The sequence below is a fragment of the Carcharhinus amblyrhynchos genome, chromosome 6, assembly GCF_965287045.1.
Source record: "Carcharhinus amblyrhynchos chromosome 6, sCarAmb.v2.hapA, whole genome shotgun sequence".
Taxonomy (NCBI): Eukaryota; Metazoa; Chordata; class Chondrichthyes; order Carcharhiniformes; family Carcharhinidae; genus Carcharhinus; species Carcharhinus amblyrhynchos.
This window is the reverse complement of record NC_137329.1, coordinates 66,650,881-66,672,211: the sequence shown is the minus strand read 5'-3', so window position 1 is coordinate 66,672,211 and position 21,331 is coordinate 66,650,881. Positions and strand designations below refer to the sequence as shown.

At 44.4% G+C, this 21,331-nt stretch overlaps 1 protein-coding gene across 1 annotated transcript in view; it reads left to right on the top strand.

The window, feature by feature from the left end:
* Window positions 1-13,688, top strand: part of pex16 (peroxisomal biogenesis factor 16) — a 34,430-nt gene extending 20,742 nt beyond the window's left edge. The window contains exons 5-11 of the mRNA XM_080190567.1: window positions 901-1,010; window positions 1,471-1,563; window positions 1,910-2,059; window positions 2,409-2,481; window positions 4,920-5,039; window positions 5,442-5,506; window positions 10,448-13,688. Of these exons, the coding sequence (XP_080046693.1) occupies window positions 901-1,010; window positions 1,471-1,563; window positions 1,910-2,059; window positions 2,409-2,481; window positions 4,920-5,039; window positions 5,442-5,506; window positions 10,448-10,506 (670 nt within the window). The 3' untranslated portion in view covers window positions 10,507-13,688. The remainder of the gene's footprint in view (window positions 1-900; window positions 1,011-1,470; window positions 1,564-1,909; window positions 2,060-2,408; window positions 2,482-4,919; window positions 5,040-5,441; window positions 5,507-10,447) is intronic.
* The last annotated feature ends 7,643 nt before the right edge of the window (window positions 13,689-21,331 follow it).

The window sequence follows — 21,331 nt, the reverse complement described above, 5'->3', positions numbered from 1 at the left end:
ACCTTGTTGATCCTTAAGAGCCCCTATTATCTCCCTTGTTACTCTTTTGCCCTTTATGTATTTGTAGAAGCTCTTTGGAATCTCTTGTGCCTTGTCTGTCAAAACAATCTTGTGTCCCCTTTTTGCCCTCCTGATTTCGCCCCTAACTCTACTCCTACACCCCCATGCTCTTCAATGAATTCACTTGATGCCAGCTGCCTATTTTTTGTCTTGGCTTTAATATCCAAGTCATCCAGGGTTCCCTACTTTTGCCAGCCTTGCCCTTCACTCTAAGAGGAATGTGTTTACCCTGAACCCTGGTTAACACTTGTGAAAGCGTGCCACTTACCAGACACCCCTTTGCCTTCCCACAGACTCCCCCAATTAATTGTTGAAAGTTCCTGCCTGATACCATCAAAATTGGCTTTACCCCAATTTAGAATTTAACTTTTGGGCCAGACCTATTATTCTCCATAGCTATCTTAATCCTACTGGTTTTATGGTCACTGGTCCCAAAGTGATCCCTTGCTAACACTACTGTTACCTGCCCTTCCTTACTTCCCAAGTGGAAGTCAAGTTTTGCTCCCTCTCTAGTCAGGCCATCCACGTACTGAATCAGAAATTCCTCCTGAATACACTTCTTCTTTTGGAGGCCTGCCTTACTCTCCAATAACTCTTCTCACTCATTTCCCCTCTCCTCCACCCCCCCCCCCCCCCAGTGCTGCCTGCTGCCCCCCCTGCCCTTTATGGATTCCTATCCTAGGTTCCCCTGGGCATCTTTCCCCCTCGGGTTCCTCACCCCCCCCTGCCCCTCTCAGATCTGAGTAGCTGCTCCATTTACGTTTTGAGATGATCCTGCCTCTGACATCCCGACCTCCTGACAAGCAGAAACCTTTACTGACTGTTGAAATTCACTTCCAGAGCCACCCTGAGGATACTGCTGCTGCTCTGGTACAACACTGGGATCCAAACATCTCCCCCCATCACACCACTTGACAGAGAGAGACATCTGCAAAGGAACAGCATTGAAGGTGAGAGAGCAGCTTTTCCCTATTGACAGCGAGGAAGATTGAGAGAGGTAATGGTGACACATTGATACAGGCAGGATAACTGCCTCAGCACTTGCACTCTGACCCCGGAGCTCTGTGCCCTTGGCTTTCTTTCTCCCTTTTTTGTGCTGCTTCCCCTCCACCCCAGCTCTCTTACACCACCCACTGCACCACCCCACATTGCCCTCAGCCTGCTTCGCACCTGTTCAACAGCCCTCTTTGCCCTACCCCTAGTGCTCTTCCCCCTCCAACACCTCCCATGCCTCTAGCCTGTCTACCCTTGTCCAAACTGCCTGTCCATAGTTGAGCCCTCTGCCCGTCACCTTCTGCCCCCTTTTCCTGTGTCCACTGATGCTCCTCCTGTGCCCTCTATTCCCTCCTCCCACCCATCTCTTCTGCTCCATTTAACAGAATTTCTCTACCATCTTTTTCAATTTAACAGACAGTTACACAGAGGATGAAGAATACTCAGAAAATAGCTGCGGCACGTTTATTGGACAACGTTCAAGGAGGGTACTCCGGACTCTTAACTGCTGTGAGTGACTCTTCCTTATCCGTTGTATGTACGACCGACCATAGCTTGTCCACTTCAACCGTTGAACACCATTAATGGCTCACAGGGAGTTTCTACTCTGGACCTCAGGGTCATCATTTCAGTTTTGCGCGATAGCAGTGCGCTGTGGGAGGGTGGGTGCCGAGGGGGTGCTGTGCTGTGGGAGGGTGGGTGCCAAGGGAGAGGGCGGCACTGTGTCTAAGGGGGTTGGGGGCACGCATCACCTCTGGTGGTTTCTTATGTGACTGCAAGTGCAGATGGGTGGCAGTGTGATTGAAATGTTTGAGATTTGTGTTGTTGAATGTAATCTCGGGTGTTTCTGTTCCAGCTCCATCACTGCAATTTCGTCGCTGGGGAATTCCTCAAGCGGAGGAGAGACAGCAGAGATCTCAGGAGAAGATTCAGCAGCCTCCAACCCCCCTCAGCCAAATGGAGACCCTGGCCGAATCACTCTACATCACCCGACCATTGTTACACCGTATCCTACACTGCAAAACAAGGAGGCCGTTCAGTCCCTCAAATCTGATATAGGAACAGGAGGAGGCTATTCAGTCCCTTAAATCTGATTTATATGAACAGGAGGTGGCCAATCAGCCTCTTGAGCCCATAACTTTGCAAGTGGAAAGTGGTTATTTAGCCCCTTGATGTTTGCATAGTCATAGGAGGAGGCCATTCAGCCCCTCGAGTCAATATTCAGCAATTAAAGGTGGCCATTCAGCTCCTTGATGTTTGTGTAGGAATAGGTGATAGGCCATTGCCAGCTATTGTGAGCACTGGGTTTCCCATGTGTGGGAGTAGGTTGTTTTCCTTAGCCCCTAAGCTCCCAGTCCTGGCATTAGGAATATGGGGACAGAAATCCTGGAAGCCATGGCTTGTATCTGGAATGTTGGACATTGTGAGGTGAGTCAGAGCCCATACAACACTGAATCTACAGGTAGAGAGAAAATACAGTGAATTAACCTGTTCGCCAGAATCCAAGTCACACTGACACCTGCACACAGTCCTGTTCACAGGAATTGGAGTTATACTCCAATACTTTGGGGCGGCACGGTAGCACAGTGGTTAGCACTGCAGCTTCACAGCTCCAGGGTCCTGGGTTCGATTACAGGCTCGGGTCACTGTCTGTGTGGAGTTTGCACATTCTCCTCGTGTCTACGTGAGTTTCCTCCAGGTACTCCAGTTTCCTCCCACAGTCCAAAGATGTGCGGGTTAGGTTTAATTGGCCATGCTAAATTGTCCCTTAGTGTCCTGGGTTGTGTAGGTTAGAGGGATTAATATTTGTAGATAGGGCCTGGGTAGTATTGTGGTCGGTGCAGACTCGATGTGCCAAATGGCCTCTCTGCACTGTAGAGTTAAAGCATAGAACACTACAGCACAAACAGGCCCTTCGGCCCACGAGTTGCACCGATCACATCAACACCTACCAATCCATAGACCTATCTATAACCCCCAATCCCACTAAATCCCATATACTCATCCATAAGTCTTTTAAAAGACCCCAGCGAGTTCGCCTCCACCACCACTGACAGCAGCCGATTCCATTCACTCACCACCCTCTGAGTGAAAAATTTACCCCGAACATCACTTCTGTACTTGCCTCCCCGCACCTTAAATCTGTGTCCTCTCGTAGCGACCATTTCAACCCGGGGAAATAGCCTCTGAGAATCCACCCTATCTATTCCTCTCAACATTTTATAAACCTCTATCAGGTCGCCTCTCAACCTTCGTCTCTCCAGGGAGAAGAGTCCCAGCTCCCTCAACCTAACTTCATAAGGCATGCCTCCCAATCCAGGCAACATCCTTGTAAATCTCGTCTGTACCCTTTCAATAGCTTCTACGTCCTTCCTATAGTGAGGCGACCAGAACTGCGCACAGTACTCCAAGTGAGGCCTGACAAGGGTCTTATAAAGTTGCAGCATTACCTCCCGACTCCTAAACTCAATCCCTCGATTAATGAAGGCCAGTACACCATACGCCTTCTTGACCACATCCTCCACCTGCGAGGCTGATTTAAGAGTCCTGTGGACCCGGACCCCAAGATCCTTCTGCTCTTCAACACTACTAAGACTCCTGTCCTTGATAGTGTACTCGTTCATCCCATTGGTCCAGCCAAAATGGACGACTACACATTTATCTGCGTTGAAGTCCATCTGCCACTTCTCCACCCAGTCCTGCATCCTAGTTATGTCCTGCTGCAACTTCTGACATTCTTCCAGACCATCCACAACACCACCGACCTTCGTGTCATCGGCGAACTTACTAACCCATTCCTCCACCTCCTCATCTAGGTCATTTATGAAAATGACAAACAGCAAGGGTCCTAGAACAGATCCCTGGGGCACTCCACTGGTGACTGACCTCCATGCAGAAAAAGACCCATCCACAACCACTCTCTGCCTTCTGCAGGCAAGCCAGTTCCGGATCCACAAGGCCAAAGCCCCTTGGATCCCATGCCGTCTCACCTTCTCAAGAAGTTTTGCATGGGGGACCTTATCAAACGCCTTGCTGAAGTCCATGTACACCACGTCCACTGCACTTCCTTCGTCAATGTGTTCAGTCACATTTTCGAAGAACTCAACTGGGCTCGTAAGGCACGACCTGCCCTTGACAAAACCATGCTATTTCTGATCATGCCAAACCTCTCCAAATGCTCATAAATCTTGTCCCTCAGAAGCCTCTCCATCAGCTTACCAACCACTGAGGTCAGACTCACCAGTCGGTAATTTCCCGGGCTATCTCTGTTCCATTTCTTGAAAATAGGAACCACGTCTGCAATCTTCCGGAACCTCTCCCGTCTCCATTGACGACGCAAAGATCATCGCCGGGGCTCTGTAATCACCTCCCTCACCTCACAGTAATCTGGGGTACATCCCATCTGGTCCCGGCGACTTATCTATCTTGATAGACTTCAAAAGTTCTAACACATCCTCTTCCTTAATATCCACATACTCAATCTTTTCCATCTGCTGCAAATCTGTGGCAAAATCTCCCAGATCAGTTTCCATGGTGACTACTGAGGCAAAGTACTCAATAAGCACCTCTGCCATTTCTTCTGGTTCCACACAGACCTTTCCCCCTTCACCTTTTATAGGTCCTATCCCTTCTCTTCTCATCCTTTTACTTTTCACATATTTATAGAAGGCCTTGGGATTCTCCTTAATCTTACCCGCCAAGGCCTTCTCATGACCCCTTCTGGCTCTCCTAATTTCTATGATTCTATACTGACACCAGCGCACAATCCTGTGTAAATTAATTTGGCCATAACACATTGACCTGTTAACCACCATCTGACTTTGCTGCTGTTGTCCTGTGTCTTATAACTGGTGTGTTTCCCACAGCTTGAATTTATTGAGACCCCCCAAGCAGATGAGGCAGGCTGAGCGTGCTGAGCTGCGAAGACGCACCTTCCTGTTGCTGTATTATTTGCTGCGATCCCCATTCTACGACCGGTACTCTGAGTGAGAGACTTTTGCTTTCTGATTCATATCTATCTTGGGTATTTCGGCCCCTCCATAGGGTTTTGAGGGTATCTAGCCCATTTTTTCAGCAGTGGGAGGAGTATCCAGAGACCCTGTTAACAGGACACTGGGTTGGGGGTGGTGGTATCTGGGCTCTTGTTTAAAGCACACTGGATAGGTAACTGGAACTGTATTTATGGGACACTCTAATGGGGGGTTTGGAGTGGAGTGGGGGGGTTGTGGCTGGCAGGGGCCAAAGTATGTGGATCCCTATTGACGTTCTATGTGCTGCTTAGGATCCTTGGACATGGCTGTTCGGTGAGTTCCAGCTATCTTTTCTTCCTTGTAACTAGTGATTATCCTAGAGTTGCACCTGTCACCCATTTGTGCTTCTCTTTTCAGGAGTAAGATCCTCTTTCTGCTCCGGGTTCTCGCTGACTATGTTCCAGGTGTGGGTCTCGTGGCTCGTGAGTATTGACAGCTACACAAGTATATCTATGCTCTGGGATTACTTATCTCACTGTTTGCTAGAAGCTCCCATACAATGATCATAATAGAATTTCACATTCAGTTTGAGAGAGAGGAAGAAGTGAGAGTCTAAAGTCAAGGCCTTACCCTTATACTTATTTACGCTTAGGACAGAGTTGGCTGTAGTGAACTGGAAAAATAGATTAAAAGGCATGATAGGGGAAACAGTGGCAGATATTTAAGGGCTTGGCTCTCAGCAAAAATATATCTCATTGCGAAAGAAAAACCTCGAGAACAATGTATCATCTCTGATTAACTAAGGAAGTTAATAGAACATAGAACATTACAGCACAGTACAGTCCCTTTGGCCCTCGATGTTGCGCCAACCAGTGGAACCAATCTAATGACCCTCTAACCTAAACTATTCCAATGTTATCCATATGCCTATCCACTGACCATTTGAACGCCCTTAAAGTTGGCAAGTCCACAACTGCTGCAGGCAGGGCATTCCACGCCCTTACTACCCTCTGAGTAAAGAACCTACCTCTGACATCCGTCCTATAACTACCACCCCTTACCTTAAAGCTATGTCCCCTCATGTTAGCCATCACCATCCGAGGAAAAAGGCTCTCCCTGTCCACCCTATCCAATCCTTTGATCATCTTGTATGCCTCAATTAGGTCACCTCGTAACCACCTTCTCTCCAATGAAAATAACCAAGTCCCTCAGCCTTTCCTCATAAGACCTTCCCACCATACCAGGCAACATCCTGGTAAACCTCCTGTGCACCCTTTCCAATGCCTCCACATCTTTCTTATAATGCGGCGACCAGAACTGTACACAATACTCCAAGTGCGGCCGCACCAGAGTTTTGTACAGTTGTAACATGACCTCACGGCTCCGAAATTCAATCCCTCTACCAATAAAAACTAACACACCATACGCCTTAACAACCTTATCAACCTGGGTGCCAACTTTCAGGGAGCTATGCACATGTACCCCGCGATCTCTCTGCTCGTCAACACTACTAAGAGTCCTTCCATTAGCCCTATATTCTGAACTCCTGTTACTCTTACCAAAGTGAATCACCTCACACTTTTCCACATTAAACTCCATTTGCCACCTCTTGGCCCAGCTCTGCAGCTTATCTATGTCCCTCTGCAAACTCTAACATCCGTCCTCACTGTCTACAACTCCTCCAACTTTGGTGTCGTCAGCAAATTTACTAACCCATCCATCTACACCCTCATCTAGGTCATTTATAAAAATGACAAACAGCAGTGGCCCTAAAACAGATCCTTGAGGTACACCACTTGTAACTGAATTATATGTTAAGAATTATATCAATTTGAATGAAAATGTTTACAATACTGCAAAGATTGGTGATAAGCTAAAAGATAGGACAGGATTTGAAACCAGCAAAGAACAGAAAAATTAGGAAGAAATTAGAGAATGAGCAAAAGTTAGCTAGAAGTAGGAAAACACATAGTAAGTGTTTCTACAAATAGTGAAAAGAAAAACATAACTAAAGTGAACATTGGTCCTACAGAGAGAGACTGGGGAGTTGTTAATGGTAAGCGTGGAAATGGCAGAAGCCATTTTGGTATTTTTGTGCCTGTCTTCACTGTAGAAGACGTTTTTAAAAAACCCAAAAGGATTTTAAAAAAAGTAAAAGGGAACTATTTCAAACAATCACAATTATTACTGGGGAGAAAACACTGGAAAACTATTAGAACTAAAGATTGACAAGACCCCTGGAGCTGATGACCTGCATCTGAGGATCTTAAAGTAAGTGGCTGTAGAGGTAATGGATGTGTTGATTGTAATCTTCCCAAACACTCTAGATTCTGGAAAGGTCCCAGTGAATTGGAAAACCATTAATATAAGACTCCTACTTTAGAAAGCAGGAAACTATAGATCAGTTAGCTTAATGTCTGTCATAGAAAAAATGCTAGAATCCATTATTAAGAAGATAAGACCTATAGAAAATCATAATATGATCAGGCATAGTCAATATGGTTTTGTGAAAGGGAAATCCTGTTCAGTTAATTTATTAGCGTTCTTATGAGGAAGTAACAAACCAGTTGAATAAAGGGGAATCTGTAGTTGGTGGGGAGGTTAGATTTCCAAAACACGTTTGACAAGGATGCTGCATCAATGTTTACTGCACAATAAGAGCTCATGGTAACATGTTAGTGTAGATAGAGGACTGATTAGCTAACAGGAAGCAGAGAGTAGGGATAAATCAGTCAGTTTCAGGTTGGCAAGATATTGATAGTAAAGTGCCACAGGGATCAATGCTAGGGCTTCAACTACTTGCAATCTATATCAATCACTTGGATAAAGGGACTAAAGTGTAACAAGTTTACTGATGACAACTTGCTTTCCTATCTATCTTTTTGTCATGAGGAGGTGAAGATCAACAAACAGGTTTAGATAGATTAACTGAGTTGGAAGATGGAGTATAATATGGGGATGAATGTAAACTTGTCCATTTTGGCAGGAAGAATAGAAAGGTAGAATACTATTTAAATAGAGAAACATTGCAAAACTGAGGTACACATTGATCTGAATGTCCTAGTACATGAAACACAAAATGTTAGTCTGCAGATGCAGCAAGTGACTTGGAAGGCAAATAGAATGTTGGTGTTTATTGGGAAGCTTTACTGCAGCTGTAAGAGGCACATCTGGAATAATGTATAATGATTTGGTCTCCGTACTTAAGAAAGAATTGCATTAAAGGTAGTTCAAAGATTCTGTTGACTGATTTGGGATTAAGGGTTCTTCTGAGCACACGTTGGGCCTGCATCAATTGGAGTTTAGAAGAATGAGAGGTGATTTTCTTTTTGAAACATAAGATCGTGAGGGGATGCAATTAGGTGTGTGCTGAGAGGATGTTTCTCTTTTTTGTGTGTGGGGTGGAGGGAGGTCAGGAGGGCCAGAGGACCTAGGTGACAGTTTAAATTTCAGATGTTTTCATTTTAAGATTTGAGATGAGAATTATTTTCTCCGATGATTGTTGATCCAAGGGACTCACTTCCCCAGCAAGCAGTGGAGGCTGGATTGTTACCTGCCGCACAATCTGTTTTGACCCTTACACAATGGACAAATAACTACCAGTTGACATCTTATTAGTACAACCAATATTTATTTGAACCCACACGATCAATAATCACCAACCCGACCAACAATAAGTTATCTTACAGAAAATACTAGAATTCAAGTCCAATACAAGACCTTCATAGAATCACAGAAACCCTACAGCACAGAAAGAGGCCATTCGGTCCATCGAGGCCTTACCCCCATATCCCTACATATTTACCCACTAATCCCTCTAATTTACGCATCTCAGGACAATAAGGGCAATTTTAGCATGGCCAATCAATCTAACCCGCACATCTTTTGGACTGTGGGAGGAAACCGGAGTGCCTGGAGGAAACCCACGCAGACACGAGGAGAATGTGCAAACTCCACATGGACAGTGACCTGAGCCGGGAATCGAACCCAGGTCCCTGGAGCTGTGAAGCAGCAGTGCTAACTACTGTGCCACCCAACCTTGACTTGACTTTGCATGACTGGCATGTACCCAAGAAGATTTTGGCCTTTATCTGTGTGCTGGTCTCTGTCATCCTCTGCGTAGTCTAGTCCTTTGGTGTGGTCTGGCACTCTGGCTCTGGTCTTCCTTCTCAGGTGTGGTGGTTCTCCTCGTGCTGGTCATCGATGGCGATGGTCACCATTGTTGTAGCTTGCTCGTGGGGTCAGAGAGAGAGAGAAATTCCTGGTTGCGCAGCACCCTTTATACCCCATTTGGTTTCACGCCTCTTTTGGCCATTGCCAATCAATCGATCAGGACTTGACCCCCTGATCGATAAGAGTCCAATCAGGTGCTACCACACCGATCTCTACGTGTGTCCCCAACAGCCATGTCTGTAGGTGCTGGAGGCACATGGGTCACTTATCTCCCTCCTAAATAAGGGTTCATGGTGCCCTTATGTCTGGTACACAACCCAGTGTGACCAGAAAGTCTCTTTCATCCTGGAGATGATCCATATCCTGTTTATTCACTCGTCTGGGTTGCAGCCTGTTTGTCTCTGTCTTTAGAGGTTTAGATAGGGTGGATAGTGATAGCCTTTTTCCTCGGATGGAGAAAGCTAGCACGAGGGGGCATGACTTTAAATTAAGGGGGGGTAGCTACAGGACGGATGTCAGGGGTAGGTTCTTTACCCAGCGGGTGGTGAGGGATTGGAATGCCCTGCCTGCTGCAGTTGTAGATGCGTCTAGTTTGGGGGCGTTTAAGAGATCTCTGGATAGGTTTATGGACGAAAAGGGATTGGTATAGGCTAGTGGGTCATTGTTTTTGTAACTGGTCGGCGCAACATCGTGGGCCGAAGGGCCTGTTCTGCGCTGTAATGTTCTATGTTCTATGTTCTATGTTCTAAACTGCAGCCTGTCATTTTAGTTCTAGCCCAATTGTCCCAGAGTGCTTTACAAACTGCCATTTTAGATGGCCCGTTTGGCCATAGGATCATTGAATATATTTAAGACTAATTTTTTTTAATCTAAGAGGGAATCAAGAATAATTGGGGAGGAAAACAGGGAAGTGCATTAAGACTATAATGAGATAAGCCATGATCTTACTGAATGGCAGAGAAGGCTAAAGGGGCCAAATGGCCGCCTCCTAATTTTTGTGGTGTGTTCTTGTTATTCCCTTTCTCCTTTCTGTAACCCAGATGCAATAGGCTGAGAGGGAGGGTGCAGGATTCGTGCAAAGAGAAACCCTTTGGAGGTTTGGGTCTTTGGGCAGTGGGTGTGGGTTTGATCAGGAACTCCCAGGACGGTCAGGAAACAAAGATTCTGATAGAGTGGAGGGCTAGTCGTGGGTTGGGGGAGCCGTTGATCCAGATGTTTGATCTAATGATGCTGATTTCTGTCTGTTCCAGGTCCACTAATGGATTACTTACCTGTTTGGCAGAAGATATATTTTTATAATTGGGGTTGATCAGCCTCTGAGACCAATATATTGGAAAGTAAATTGTACTGCTCATAATGAACTACTTGGACCATCAGAGATTCTCTTTCTAGCGTCTCATCCTGAAAAAATGCACTGAGACTATCTGTCTGACTGCAAAACTGTATAGCGGCCGGCCCGTGCTCTGTCTGTGCTGCGGCTGGCTCACGATCTTGACTACTGCTGTGTGAACAAGACCATCCCACAGTCTGACTAAACAACTGTATAGTGACCAGCTCAGTTAACTGCAAAACTATGACGGTTCACAGCCTGACTCTAACTTGCTGTCTGACTATACCTGATTATACCAGGTTAACTGTAGCAGGCTGTTAAACTATTGTAGGTGCCCAAAATGTCCAATTGTACAAGAGCCTGACACAGTCTGGAGCATATTGATGGGAAGTGGTTGTCCAGATCCTTTGCAACAGAGTGGGACTGGACATGAACGAAGAACAACACAGCACAGGAAACAGGCCCTTAGGCCCAACAAGCCCACGCCGCCATTTTAACATTGTGAGCGCCCTCTTCTACCTATGACCTTTGTCTATGCCTATTGGACTCCACAATAAAGGAATTATAACCAGATTGAGGGACGCCTAATTTAGGTACAATTTGTTAACACCAACCAGCCTAAGAGCACGTTTTTGGCGTGTGGGAGGAAACTGGAGAAAACCCACACAAGTACGGGGAGAATGTGCAAACTCCCACAGACACTGGCCCAAATCCATGTATCTGCACAGCAAACAGTGATAGTCACTGAGCTGTCATGGTGCCTGTCAGCTGGTGCAGGTTAAGCGTACACTAACGACGTGAAGCGCTAGGTAACTTTGAAGCAACATCCAAGAGCAGCCCTTGCACGACCCACCGCATGTATGCCCCTTGTTGGACAATAAGGTGGACCGAATCACCTGTGGATTTAAAAAAAAAGACATCAAGTAACATGCACAACTTAAACAGACATTCATGGAATCCCTAGAAGCTCAAACGTAATTCAAGTGAGCCATAAAATATGTTGGACGGTCCATAGGAAGCAATTGATTCCCAGGAACGTCCTAAGGCTCTTGATCCTTATGTAGAACAATCTTTTGTATCTCTCCATCTCTAGTCTGCTCATGTGCCTATCTAGGTAAGCCTTAAACAACTCTAGCATGCTTGCCTCCGCCACCCTACTTAGCAGTGCATTCCAGGTCCCCACAACTGTGTGTGAAAAACTTCCCTCTAACATCTGAATTATACTTTGCCCCTCTCACCATAAGCCCGTGGCCCCTCGTAATTTTTGTATCCAAACTGGGAAAAAGCTTACCACTGTTCACTCTATCTATACCTTTCATAATCTTATACACCTCTATTAGATCTCCCCTCATTCTTTGTCTTTCTAAGGAAGACAGCCCCAATTTGCCCAATCTTTCCTCATAGCTCAGGCTTCCCACACCAGGCAGCATCCTGGTAAACCTCTGCATTCCCTCCAGGGTCTCCATGTCCTTCCGGTAGTAAGGCGACCAGAACTGGACGCAGTACTCCAAATGCAGTCTAGCCAATGTTCTGTACAACTGCAACATTAGACTGCAGCTTTTATACTCTATACCCCTTCCTATAAAGGCAAGCATACCATAAGCCGCCTTTGCCACCTGTACTTGCACTTCTAGGTCCCTCTGTGTTTCTATACTCTTAATAGTCCTACCATTTATCTCCCCCCCCGACCTTATTTCTTCCAAAATGCATCACCTCGCATTTACCTGGATTAAATTCCATCTGCCATTTCTCTGCCCAATTTACCAGCCTATCTATATCCTGCTGTATTGCCTGACACTGGTCATCACTATCAGCAAGTCCAGCCATCTTCGTGTCATCTGCAAACTTGCTGACCACACCAGTTACTCCCTCTTCCAAGACATTTATGTATATTACAAATAGCAAAGGTCCCAGTACTGAGACCTGCGGCACACCACTAGTCACAGACCTCCAGCTAGAAAAAGACCCTTCCACTACTTCTGTCTCCAGTTACCAAGATGTGGATGTGCCGGCGTTGGACTAACCCGAAAGCTTGTGCGTTTACTATCAAATAAGTCGGTTGGACTAAAACCTGGTGTTGTCAGACTTTTTACTCCAGTTACCAAGCCAGTTCTCAATCCATCTAGACACCTGTCCTCGCATCCCATGAGCCTTAACCTTTTCCACCAACCTACCATGGGGACTTTGTCAAACGCCTTACTGAAATCCACGTAGACAACATCCACGGCTCGTCCTTCGTCGACCATTTTTGTCACCACCTCAAAAAAAAATTCTACCAGATTCGTAAGGCACGACCTCCCCTTTACAAAGCCATGTTGCCTATCGCTAATCGGATTGCCATGCTCTCAATGCATATACATCCTACCTCTAAGAATCCTCTCCAACAACTTCCCTACCACTGATGTCAAACTCACCGGCCTACCATTACCCAGGTTATCCCTACTACCCTTTTTAAACAACGGTTCCACGTTTGCTATCCTCCAGCCCTCTGGGACCCCTCCTGTGTCCAAAGAAGAGACAAAGATTTGCGTCAGAGGCCCAGCAATTTCATCTCTCGTCTCCCTAAGCAGCCTAGGATAAATGCCATCAGGCCCCGGAGATTTATCAGTTTTAATACTACCTAAAAACTCTAACACTTCCTCCCTCGTAATGGATATTTCCTCCAACAGGTCTACAACTCCCTCCAAAACACTGCCAACAACAAGTCCCTCTCCTTCGTGAATACTGACGCAATGTATTCATTCAGGATCTCCCCCATTCCCTCGGGCTCTAAGCATAGTTCCCCTCCTCTGTCCCTAAGAGGACCGATTTTTTTTTCTCTAACCACCCTTTTATTCCTAAAATATGAGTAAAATGCCTTTGGATTTTCCTTAATCCTGTCTGCCAAGACCATTTTGTGCCCCCTTTTTCGCCCTTCTGGTTCTGGGCCAGATTGTATTGAAGTGGTGACTACAAATATTCTGTGCACGACAACTGAACACATCTAGAATAGTAAGCCCTTCCCGTCCTGTGCCAGCTGTGTGTTGGAGGCATGTAACACTGCTCACCTGGAACATTTGTTGATTCTGACAGTGTATAGAGGGATGGTGATTGATAAAGTTTGTTTAATCTATCTGACCCCACGATGAGTGGAAATTGTGGGTAATAAACGGATCTTTATACATTGTTCTTTCAGTTTGTTCTTTCTTTTCTTTTGGGAGTGGTTGGAGCTATCAGTGCTGATAATCCCTGCTGGGAACCTCCAGCCAATTGGTATGCAATCAAATTGAGAGGGGCCAGCAATTCCCCTCTGAGACACTTGTGGGACAGTAAGAGGTCTCATAACAACAAGTTAAAGTCCAAGTTTATTTGGCAGCACAAACTTTCGGAACAGTGCTCCAAAAGCATGTGCTGCCAAATAACCCTGTTGGACTTTACCCTGGTGTTGTGAGACTTCTTACTGCGCTTATCCCAGTCCAACGCCGGCATTGCCACATCACGCGGGAACCAGGACTGCTGGTTTCAAGGATGAGAGCAAAGATTGGAGATGAGATAGTGAGTGAGAAATTGGAGCGGGGGACCACAGCGGGGAGAGAGATAAGATTTCATTTTGGAAAGAGCAGAAAGCTCTACTGTCTGTGGACAGGCTGTGTCTGAGAAAACTGAGTGACTTTTTGGCAAAATGGGCAACGTTGTGGCGAATATTTTTCTCTTATCTGAAACTGAGGTAATCTATTCAGAAGAAGGAAAATTACAGCACAGGAACAGGCCCTTTGGCCCTCCAAGCCTGCACCAACCATGCTGCCTGACTTAACTAAAACCACCTATCTATCAGTCGTCCAACAAATTTTAAGGTTCACCTTGTCACTTACGTTGGAGCTATTGGGGATCTTCCATTAATGTCTGTATAGCCTGTTGTATGTCTATTTATGTTTATTGATGTCTCCGTTTACATCCACAAGTGATTCGGTCCACCTTGTTGGCTAACAAGGGGCATACACACGGTGGGTCGCGTGGGGGTTGCTCTTGGATGTTGCTTCGAGAGTTGCCTAGTGCTTCATGTCCGTTAGTGTAAGCTTAAACTGGACCAGCTGACGGGCAACATGACAGCTTAGTGAGTATCACTGTCTGCTGTGCAGTTACAGGGACCCGGGTCGGATCTCCAGCTTGGATCAATGTCTGTGGGAGTTTGTACATTCTCCCCGTGCTTGCGTGGGTTTTCTCCCACATCCCAAAAACATGCTTTTTAGGCTGATGTGTCAATAAATTGTCCCTGAATTGGATCTCCCTTAATCTGGCGCACAGATAATTCCCTAAATTTGCACCCCCTTTATTGTGGAGTCCACCTGAGGTAGACAAAAACGTCGACAATCGACAAAAGACTTGAATAAGGCACTCACTGAGTGTTGAAATGGGCGGCGTGGGCTTGTAGGGCCAAAGGGCCTGTTTCCTGTGTTGTGCTGTTCTTTTGTTCTTTGAGTCTGCACTGATCACAATCCTACCCAGGCCCCCCCCTCCCATATCCCAACATATTTACCCGCTAATCCCTCTAACCTATGCATTTCAGGACTCTAAGGGGCAATTTTTAGCATAGCCAATCAACCTAACCCGCACATCTTTGGACTGTGGGAGGAAACCGGAGCACCCAGAGGAAACCCACACAGACATGAGGAGAATGTGCAAACTCCACACATTCAGTGACCCAAGCCAGGAATCAAACCCAAGTCTCTGGAGCTGTGAAGCAGCAGTGCCACTGCCCATCTTCCAGATTCTCAATCTTCATAATCAGAAATCTAACCATACAAATTTTTTACATCATATAAGTTCAGATTTCTTAGTTCATCATGATATAATTACAATGATTTACAATACTTTAGCAGTATCATCAGAATTTATAAATGTAACAGTATCATAACTAAGTCTTCTGTTTCCTTTTACTCTTGATTTCCAGTTTTCAATTCTGAAAAAGTCTCATTTAAGTCTACAGTGTAATTGTTCTTTTTGCCACTGGAAGGCACAGTTCCATTCCCAAGCTCATTTTCTAAATACACACACGGTAAACTTACATTTTGATTTAACAAAGTTAAAATGTCATTTTTGTGCATTAATATCTCATTTTTTTAATCAATCTATCTTTTAGCTGTTTCAAGAATGTTGTTAAGCTGTTTCTTATGCTCACTCAGAATGGCTTCATTTTCTTGCTTTGTTATCTTTGTTGTTTGTCTCGGTCTCATTTCAAATGAATTATTTTCGATTCCATTAGAACCATGTCCATCACTTCATCTCTTTGATTTCATAATTTGTTCTAATCCTTCAATGTTTTTTGCAAAAGTTGTTTCAGTTCCGTTTTCAAATGAGTTAGAATGGCCTTTGGAAAATTGTTCACTTGTCTTTATTCTAACTGTTAGAGCTGGTGTAGTATCACCAACAAGCATTTTAAAATCAGTGCCTCTACTCTTTGATGCAGAAAAATTATTTCACAATTTCAGCACCTCTGGTCGACAGGTTGTAACTTCCTGTTTTACAGGCACTTTGTTTTCTTATTCTCCATTACTGATTTTCATACATCGGTAATATTACTTAGATCAGTTCTTTACTCAGCTTGATCACCATTTAACAATGTGATTTTATTCACAGGAACAGACTTTGAATCGTGACACTCTATACCATCCAACTTCTTCATTTCCTCCAGTCTGCTTTTGAAATTCAAAAACCTCATTGTTCTTCTCGTAATGATTTTCGAACAGTTCGTTAGTTTTGCTTTTTAATCTTGCAGTCAATCAATTTTTCTGATTTACCAGAGCCTCCTTTTCTTGTTCAAGGCATTTTCTATAACATTTCAATCAATACTTCTATTGCTTGAAGTTCATCAAGTTTTAACTGAAGATTGACCTTTGCTAAGTTTGCTTTTTCAAGTTTATCCTTTAGACAGTTCAAATCCTCAATCAAATGCTCCACTTTCACTGATTCTCAATTTTTTAATCAGTACTTTTTTTCACTTGCAAATTCTTCTTTCATACATGAAAGTTGATTTTCAGCATTAATCAAGTTTTCCTTCAATTACTTGATATCCAATAAGCAACTCATTTTTCTCCACAGTAGTTTCCCATAGTTAATAAGTAGTTAAGACCATCATGATTATCAGTTGCAATACAGTTGTCATCACATTACTGTCTCCACAAGCCAAATTATTACCTAGGATGAAATCTACTTCTGCGATATGTAATTTAGGAGTACTTCCCACTGTAACAAAACCACTTGCAAAATTACTTAAGTTAATTTTACACAAAGAAACAGGTCCATCTCTTCTATTTATACCTCTCCAAAAATGTGCAGGTTAGGTGGATTGGCAATGCTACATTGACTTTAATGTCAGGGCGTAGCAGGGTAAATATGTGGGGTTACAGAAATAGAACCTGGCTGGGATTGTGGTTGGCACAGACTTGCTGGACAGAATGGCCTCTGTCTGCACTGTAGAGATTCCTATTAGCACATTTTTCTTCATAGAATTTCCTGAATACAAATCATAATATCAGCTGCCATCAGCTGATTGCTCCTATATTTCTTAAAATTTAATTGTTTATTTATGTTGTTAGATGAGTAGGAGAAAGCCTCTCTGGAACAAAACACTGATGGTGGCCTGGCTTTGATTCTGACCTTGGGTGACTGTCTATGTTCTCCCTGTGTCTGCATGGATTTCCTCCGGGTAGTCTAGTTTCTTCTTACATCCTTTCTGTAATGTGGTGAGCAGAACTAGGCACAAAGCAACAGCTGTGTAACCAGCATTTTATACAATTCCATCATTACATTATTGTTTTTGTATTCAATACCTTGCCCAATAAACGAAAATATTCTGTATTCCACTTGTCCTGTCACCTTCATAGAAATATGGACATGTGGTATACTTCACTAAACCGGAAGGAGTTTTGCCTGGAGTAATATTACTGCATTTTTATCGTTAAACATCTACAAAGGGAGTGTTGCTTGGAAGGTGCTGACGTCAGTGTCTGACAAAGACTTTTGGGGGAATGTTTTTAAGACTAATTTTTATTGCGTAACTGTAATATTGTGCGCTTAAGTCGTCTTATTGTTAAACTCTACTTTTAATTTTTAAAAGTTCCAAAAGTACTGGACTTCTTGCTGCTGAGGTCAATATTTTTCTTCTTGTTTTGAAAACATAAAATGGCCCATTAGCCAAGTTTTGCTGAGCAATTAACACCTGCTTTTGCCATCACACCAAGCATACCCAGATTGTGCCATCTTTTTTTCAGTACTTATATGATGGAACTGCTGATGCCATTATAATTCCCATCCAACTCGATCTTGAGCTTTTCCTGTATGTGCATGCACATTGCACTCTCATAAGAACATATTCTTTCTAGAGAGGTCGATCGATGGAATAGTACAGGGTGGGCAATCTGCAGTCCAGAGGCCATAGGCTGCTCATTAGAGTTTTGAGTGATATTTTGTTGACTTGTCAATGGCGCTGTTGCCATATCCCACTGATTTCTATCTACATCATTTTTTTCCTACTGGCATGACTGAAATGATACATACATAAAGTGAGGTGCATGCTGATTTACACAACATTGACTTTGAGAGCTATGCACACTCTGCTTCCATTTGAGGGTAAATATGTCTTTTATTTTTACCACTTAAAGTTGATAGAACATAGAAAAACTACAGCCCAAACAGGCCCTTTGGCCCTCAAGTTGCGCTGATCATATCCCTCCTACTAGGCCTACCTATAACCCTCAATCCTATTAAATCCTATGTACTCATCCGGAAGTCACTCAAAAGAACAGAAACAGTCTGGGAAACAGGCCCTTCGGCCCAACGAGACCCCGCTGCCATTTTAACATTACCAGTCCCCCCCCCTCCACCCATGACCCTTATCTATTGTTTTATGGCCATCCACACTGAGGGAAACTAATTTAGGGACAATTTATTACTTCCAATCAGCCTAATAACACATCTTTGTTCGTCTCCACCACCACTGATGGCAGCTGATTCCATGCACCCACCACCCTCAGTGAAAAACTTACCCCTGACATCTCCTCTGTACCTACTCCCCAGCACCTTAAACCTGTGTCCTCTCGTAGCGACTATTTCAGCCATGGGAAATAGCCTCTGAGAATCCACCCGATCTATACTTCTCAACATCTTATAAACCTCTATCAGGTCACCTCTCATCCTTCGTCTCTCCAGGGAGAAAAGACCGAGTTCCCTCAACCTATCCTCATAAGGTATGCCACCCAATCCAGGCAACATCCTTGTAAATCTCCTCTGCACTGCTTCAATAGCTTCCACATCTTTCTTGTAATGAGGCGACCAGAACTGCACACAGTACTCCAAGTGGGGTTTGACAAGGGTCTTATAAAGCTGCAAGCATTATCTCCTGACTCCTAAACTCAATCCCTCGATTGATGAAGGCCAGTACACCATACGCCTCCTTGACCACATAAAGGTCAATCTAATTTAGCATGACCAATCCACCTAACCTATACATCTTTGGGCTATGGAAGGATACCAGAACACCCAGAGGAAACTCATAGACACAGTGAGAACGTGCAAACTCCATACAGGCACTCAAGCTGTAATCGAACCTGGGTTCCTGGTGCTGTGAGGCAGCTGTGTAACCATTGCAACATGTCACCTTCTCTGTGAAGTGTAGTTGAATTTGTCTGGGTACTGCTGTTGTTGGTCATGAACTGACTCAATACCATTACTCTTTGCTTCCTTTGCTGAGATTGGTTTCTTGGTAATCTTCAGTATGATTATAATGTTTAGTTCCATTCAGGCTGGTAATCACAGTGACAGGATCTTTCTGATCCTTTTCAGTCAGGTCCATAGTGTTGACTCTGTAGAACTCCTTGTTTTCAATGGCTATTTTTATTTTCAGTGCTTGGTTATCTGGCTGTGATGGATAAATCAAAACACATAGCTCCATCCTTTGTTAAAAAAGTTTAAATCCAGGTAGAGTATCTGTGACCTGCTAATTCTTGCTGTGAAATTTGGTGTCAGCTTCCTGATGTAGCTTGCCTTTTACAAATGCAGTCAATGTGTTGAGAGCTTGTAGCTTCTCTACTCCAAGGGGAGATTCAGCCATGCAACGACTACTTTTTTCCTTTCTAACTCTTTCCCTTTGGGGTGGAATTCAGGTATTTTCTGTCTTCCACACTGTCTTTTGCATGGGACAAGCACTGAGAACATCATGATAATGCCCAACTCAAAACCAACTGTCTATTCACCACTAATCAAGCTACCCTATAGCTCAGTGCTTTGTCAATCACTGTGTCTAAAGGAACATCTTTATCATTTTGTTCAATGGGAACCACTGCTACTCACTGTTATATGACCAACTTACTAATTTCACATAGGACTAACAAACTAAACATTGGTTTTTATAAAGGTGCAACATAAGAACATAAGAAATAGGAGCAGGAGTAGGCCATCTGGCCCTTCGAGCCTGCCCCGCCATTCAATAAGATCATGGCTGATCTGTCGTGGCTCAGTTCCACTTTCCGGCTCTCTCCCCATAACCCTTAATCCCCTCGCTTATCAAAAACCCATCAACCCGCTTCTTGAAAATATTTAGCGAGGCAGCCTCCACCACTTCAATAGGTAGAGAATTCCAGAGATTCACCACCCTTTGAGTGAAGAAGTTCCTCCTCAACTCCGTTCTAAAACGCCCCCCCTTTATCTTGAGGCTGTACCCCCTAGTCCTACTGTCTTTTTTGAGCGGGAAGAGTCTCTCCACCTCTATCCTATCCATCCCATTCATCATCTTATATGTCTCAATGAGATCTCCCCTCATTCTTCTAAACTCTAACGAGTACAAGCCTAGTTCATTCAGCCTTTCCTCATAGCTCAACCCCCTCAACTCCGGTATCAGCCTAGTAAACCTCCTCTGCACTCCCTCCAAGGCCAAAATATCTTTGTGCAGGTGCGGCGCCCAAAACTGCACACAGTACTCCAGCTGCGGCCTCACCAATGCCCTATACAGCTGCAGCAAGACCTCCCTACTTTCATATTCAATCCCCTTCGCTATGAAGGCCAGCATCCCATTCGCCTTCCTGACCACCTGCTGCACCTGCAAGCTGGGTTTTTGCAACTCATGCACAAGGACCCCGAGGTCCCTCTGCACCGTCGCCTGCTGCAGTTTTTCGCCACGTAAGTAATAGTCCTTCCTACCATTCTTCCTTCCAAAGTGGACCACCTCGCACTTGCCAACATTAAATTCCATTTGCCATTTCCTGGCCCCTTAGGAATGCACAGCTGTAGTTCCTTCACATCACATGGTGCCAGCTAAACTGAAATCACTGCTGGTCACATGGTTTACATCCAGGCTAATTTACTAATTAACATATTCTCTCTTAAAGTGACAACACCCTCTCTCACTGACCACACTCCGCCCCAACCGCATTACCCTCCAGTTCTGACCATGCATACCTCCCTTCCTCCTCACTGACCAATGCTCCCTTCCCCCTTTGAACTGACATCCCCACCCTCCCATATTTAAGAGTTGCAGGTTGCTTTAAGAATTGAGCATAAGATTTGATGGTGATATCATTAGGGTGTTTACATAGACTGCTGTTTTACTTTCAGTTTTGTGCTCTGTACAGAGCAGAGAATATCTCTTTCAATAAAACCCATTGTGTATTATTTTGAAGATACGTGTGCAAATTGTATTTCTTTCTTTCTGTGAAAACTCATTTTTAGATTTTAGAAGCACCATGCCCAACAAATGTGACACAATTGAGGCCCCTTCTAGGATTAGTAATTATGGCAAATCTGTTCCTAATTTAGCTACATTATTGACACT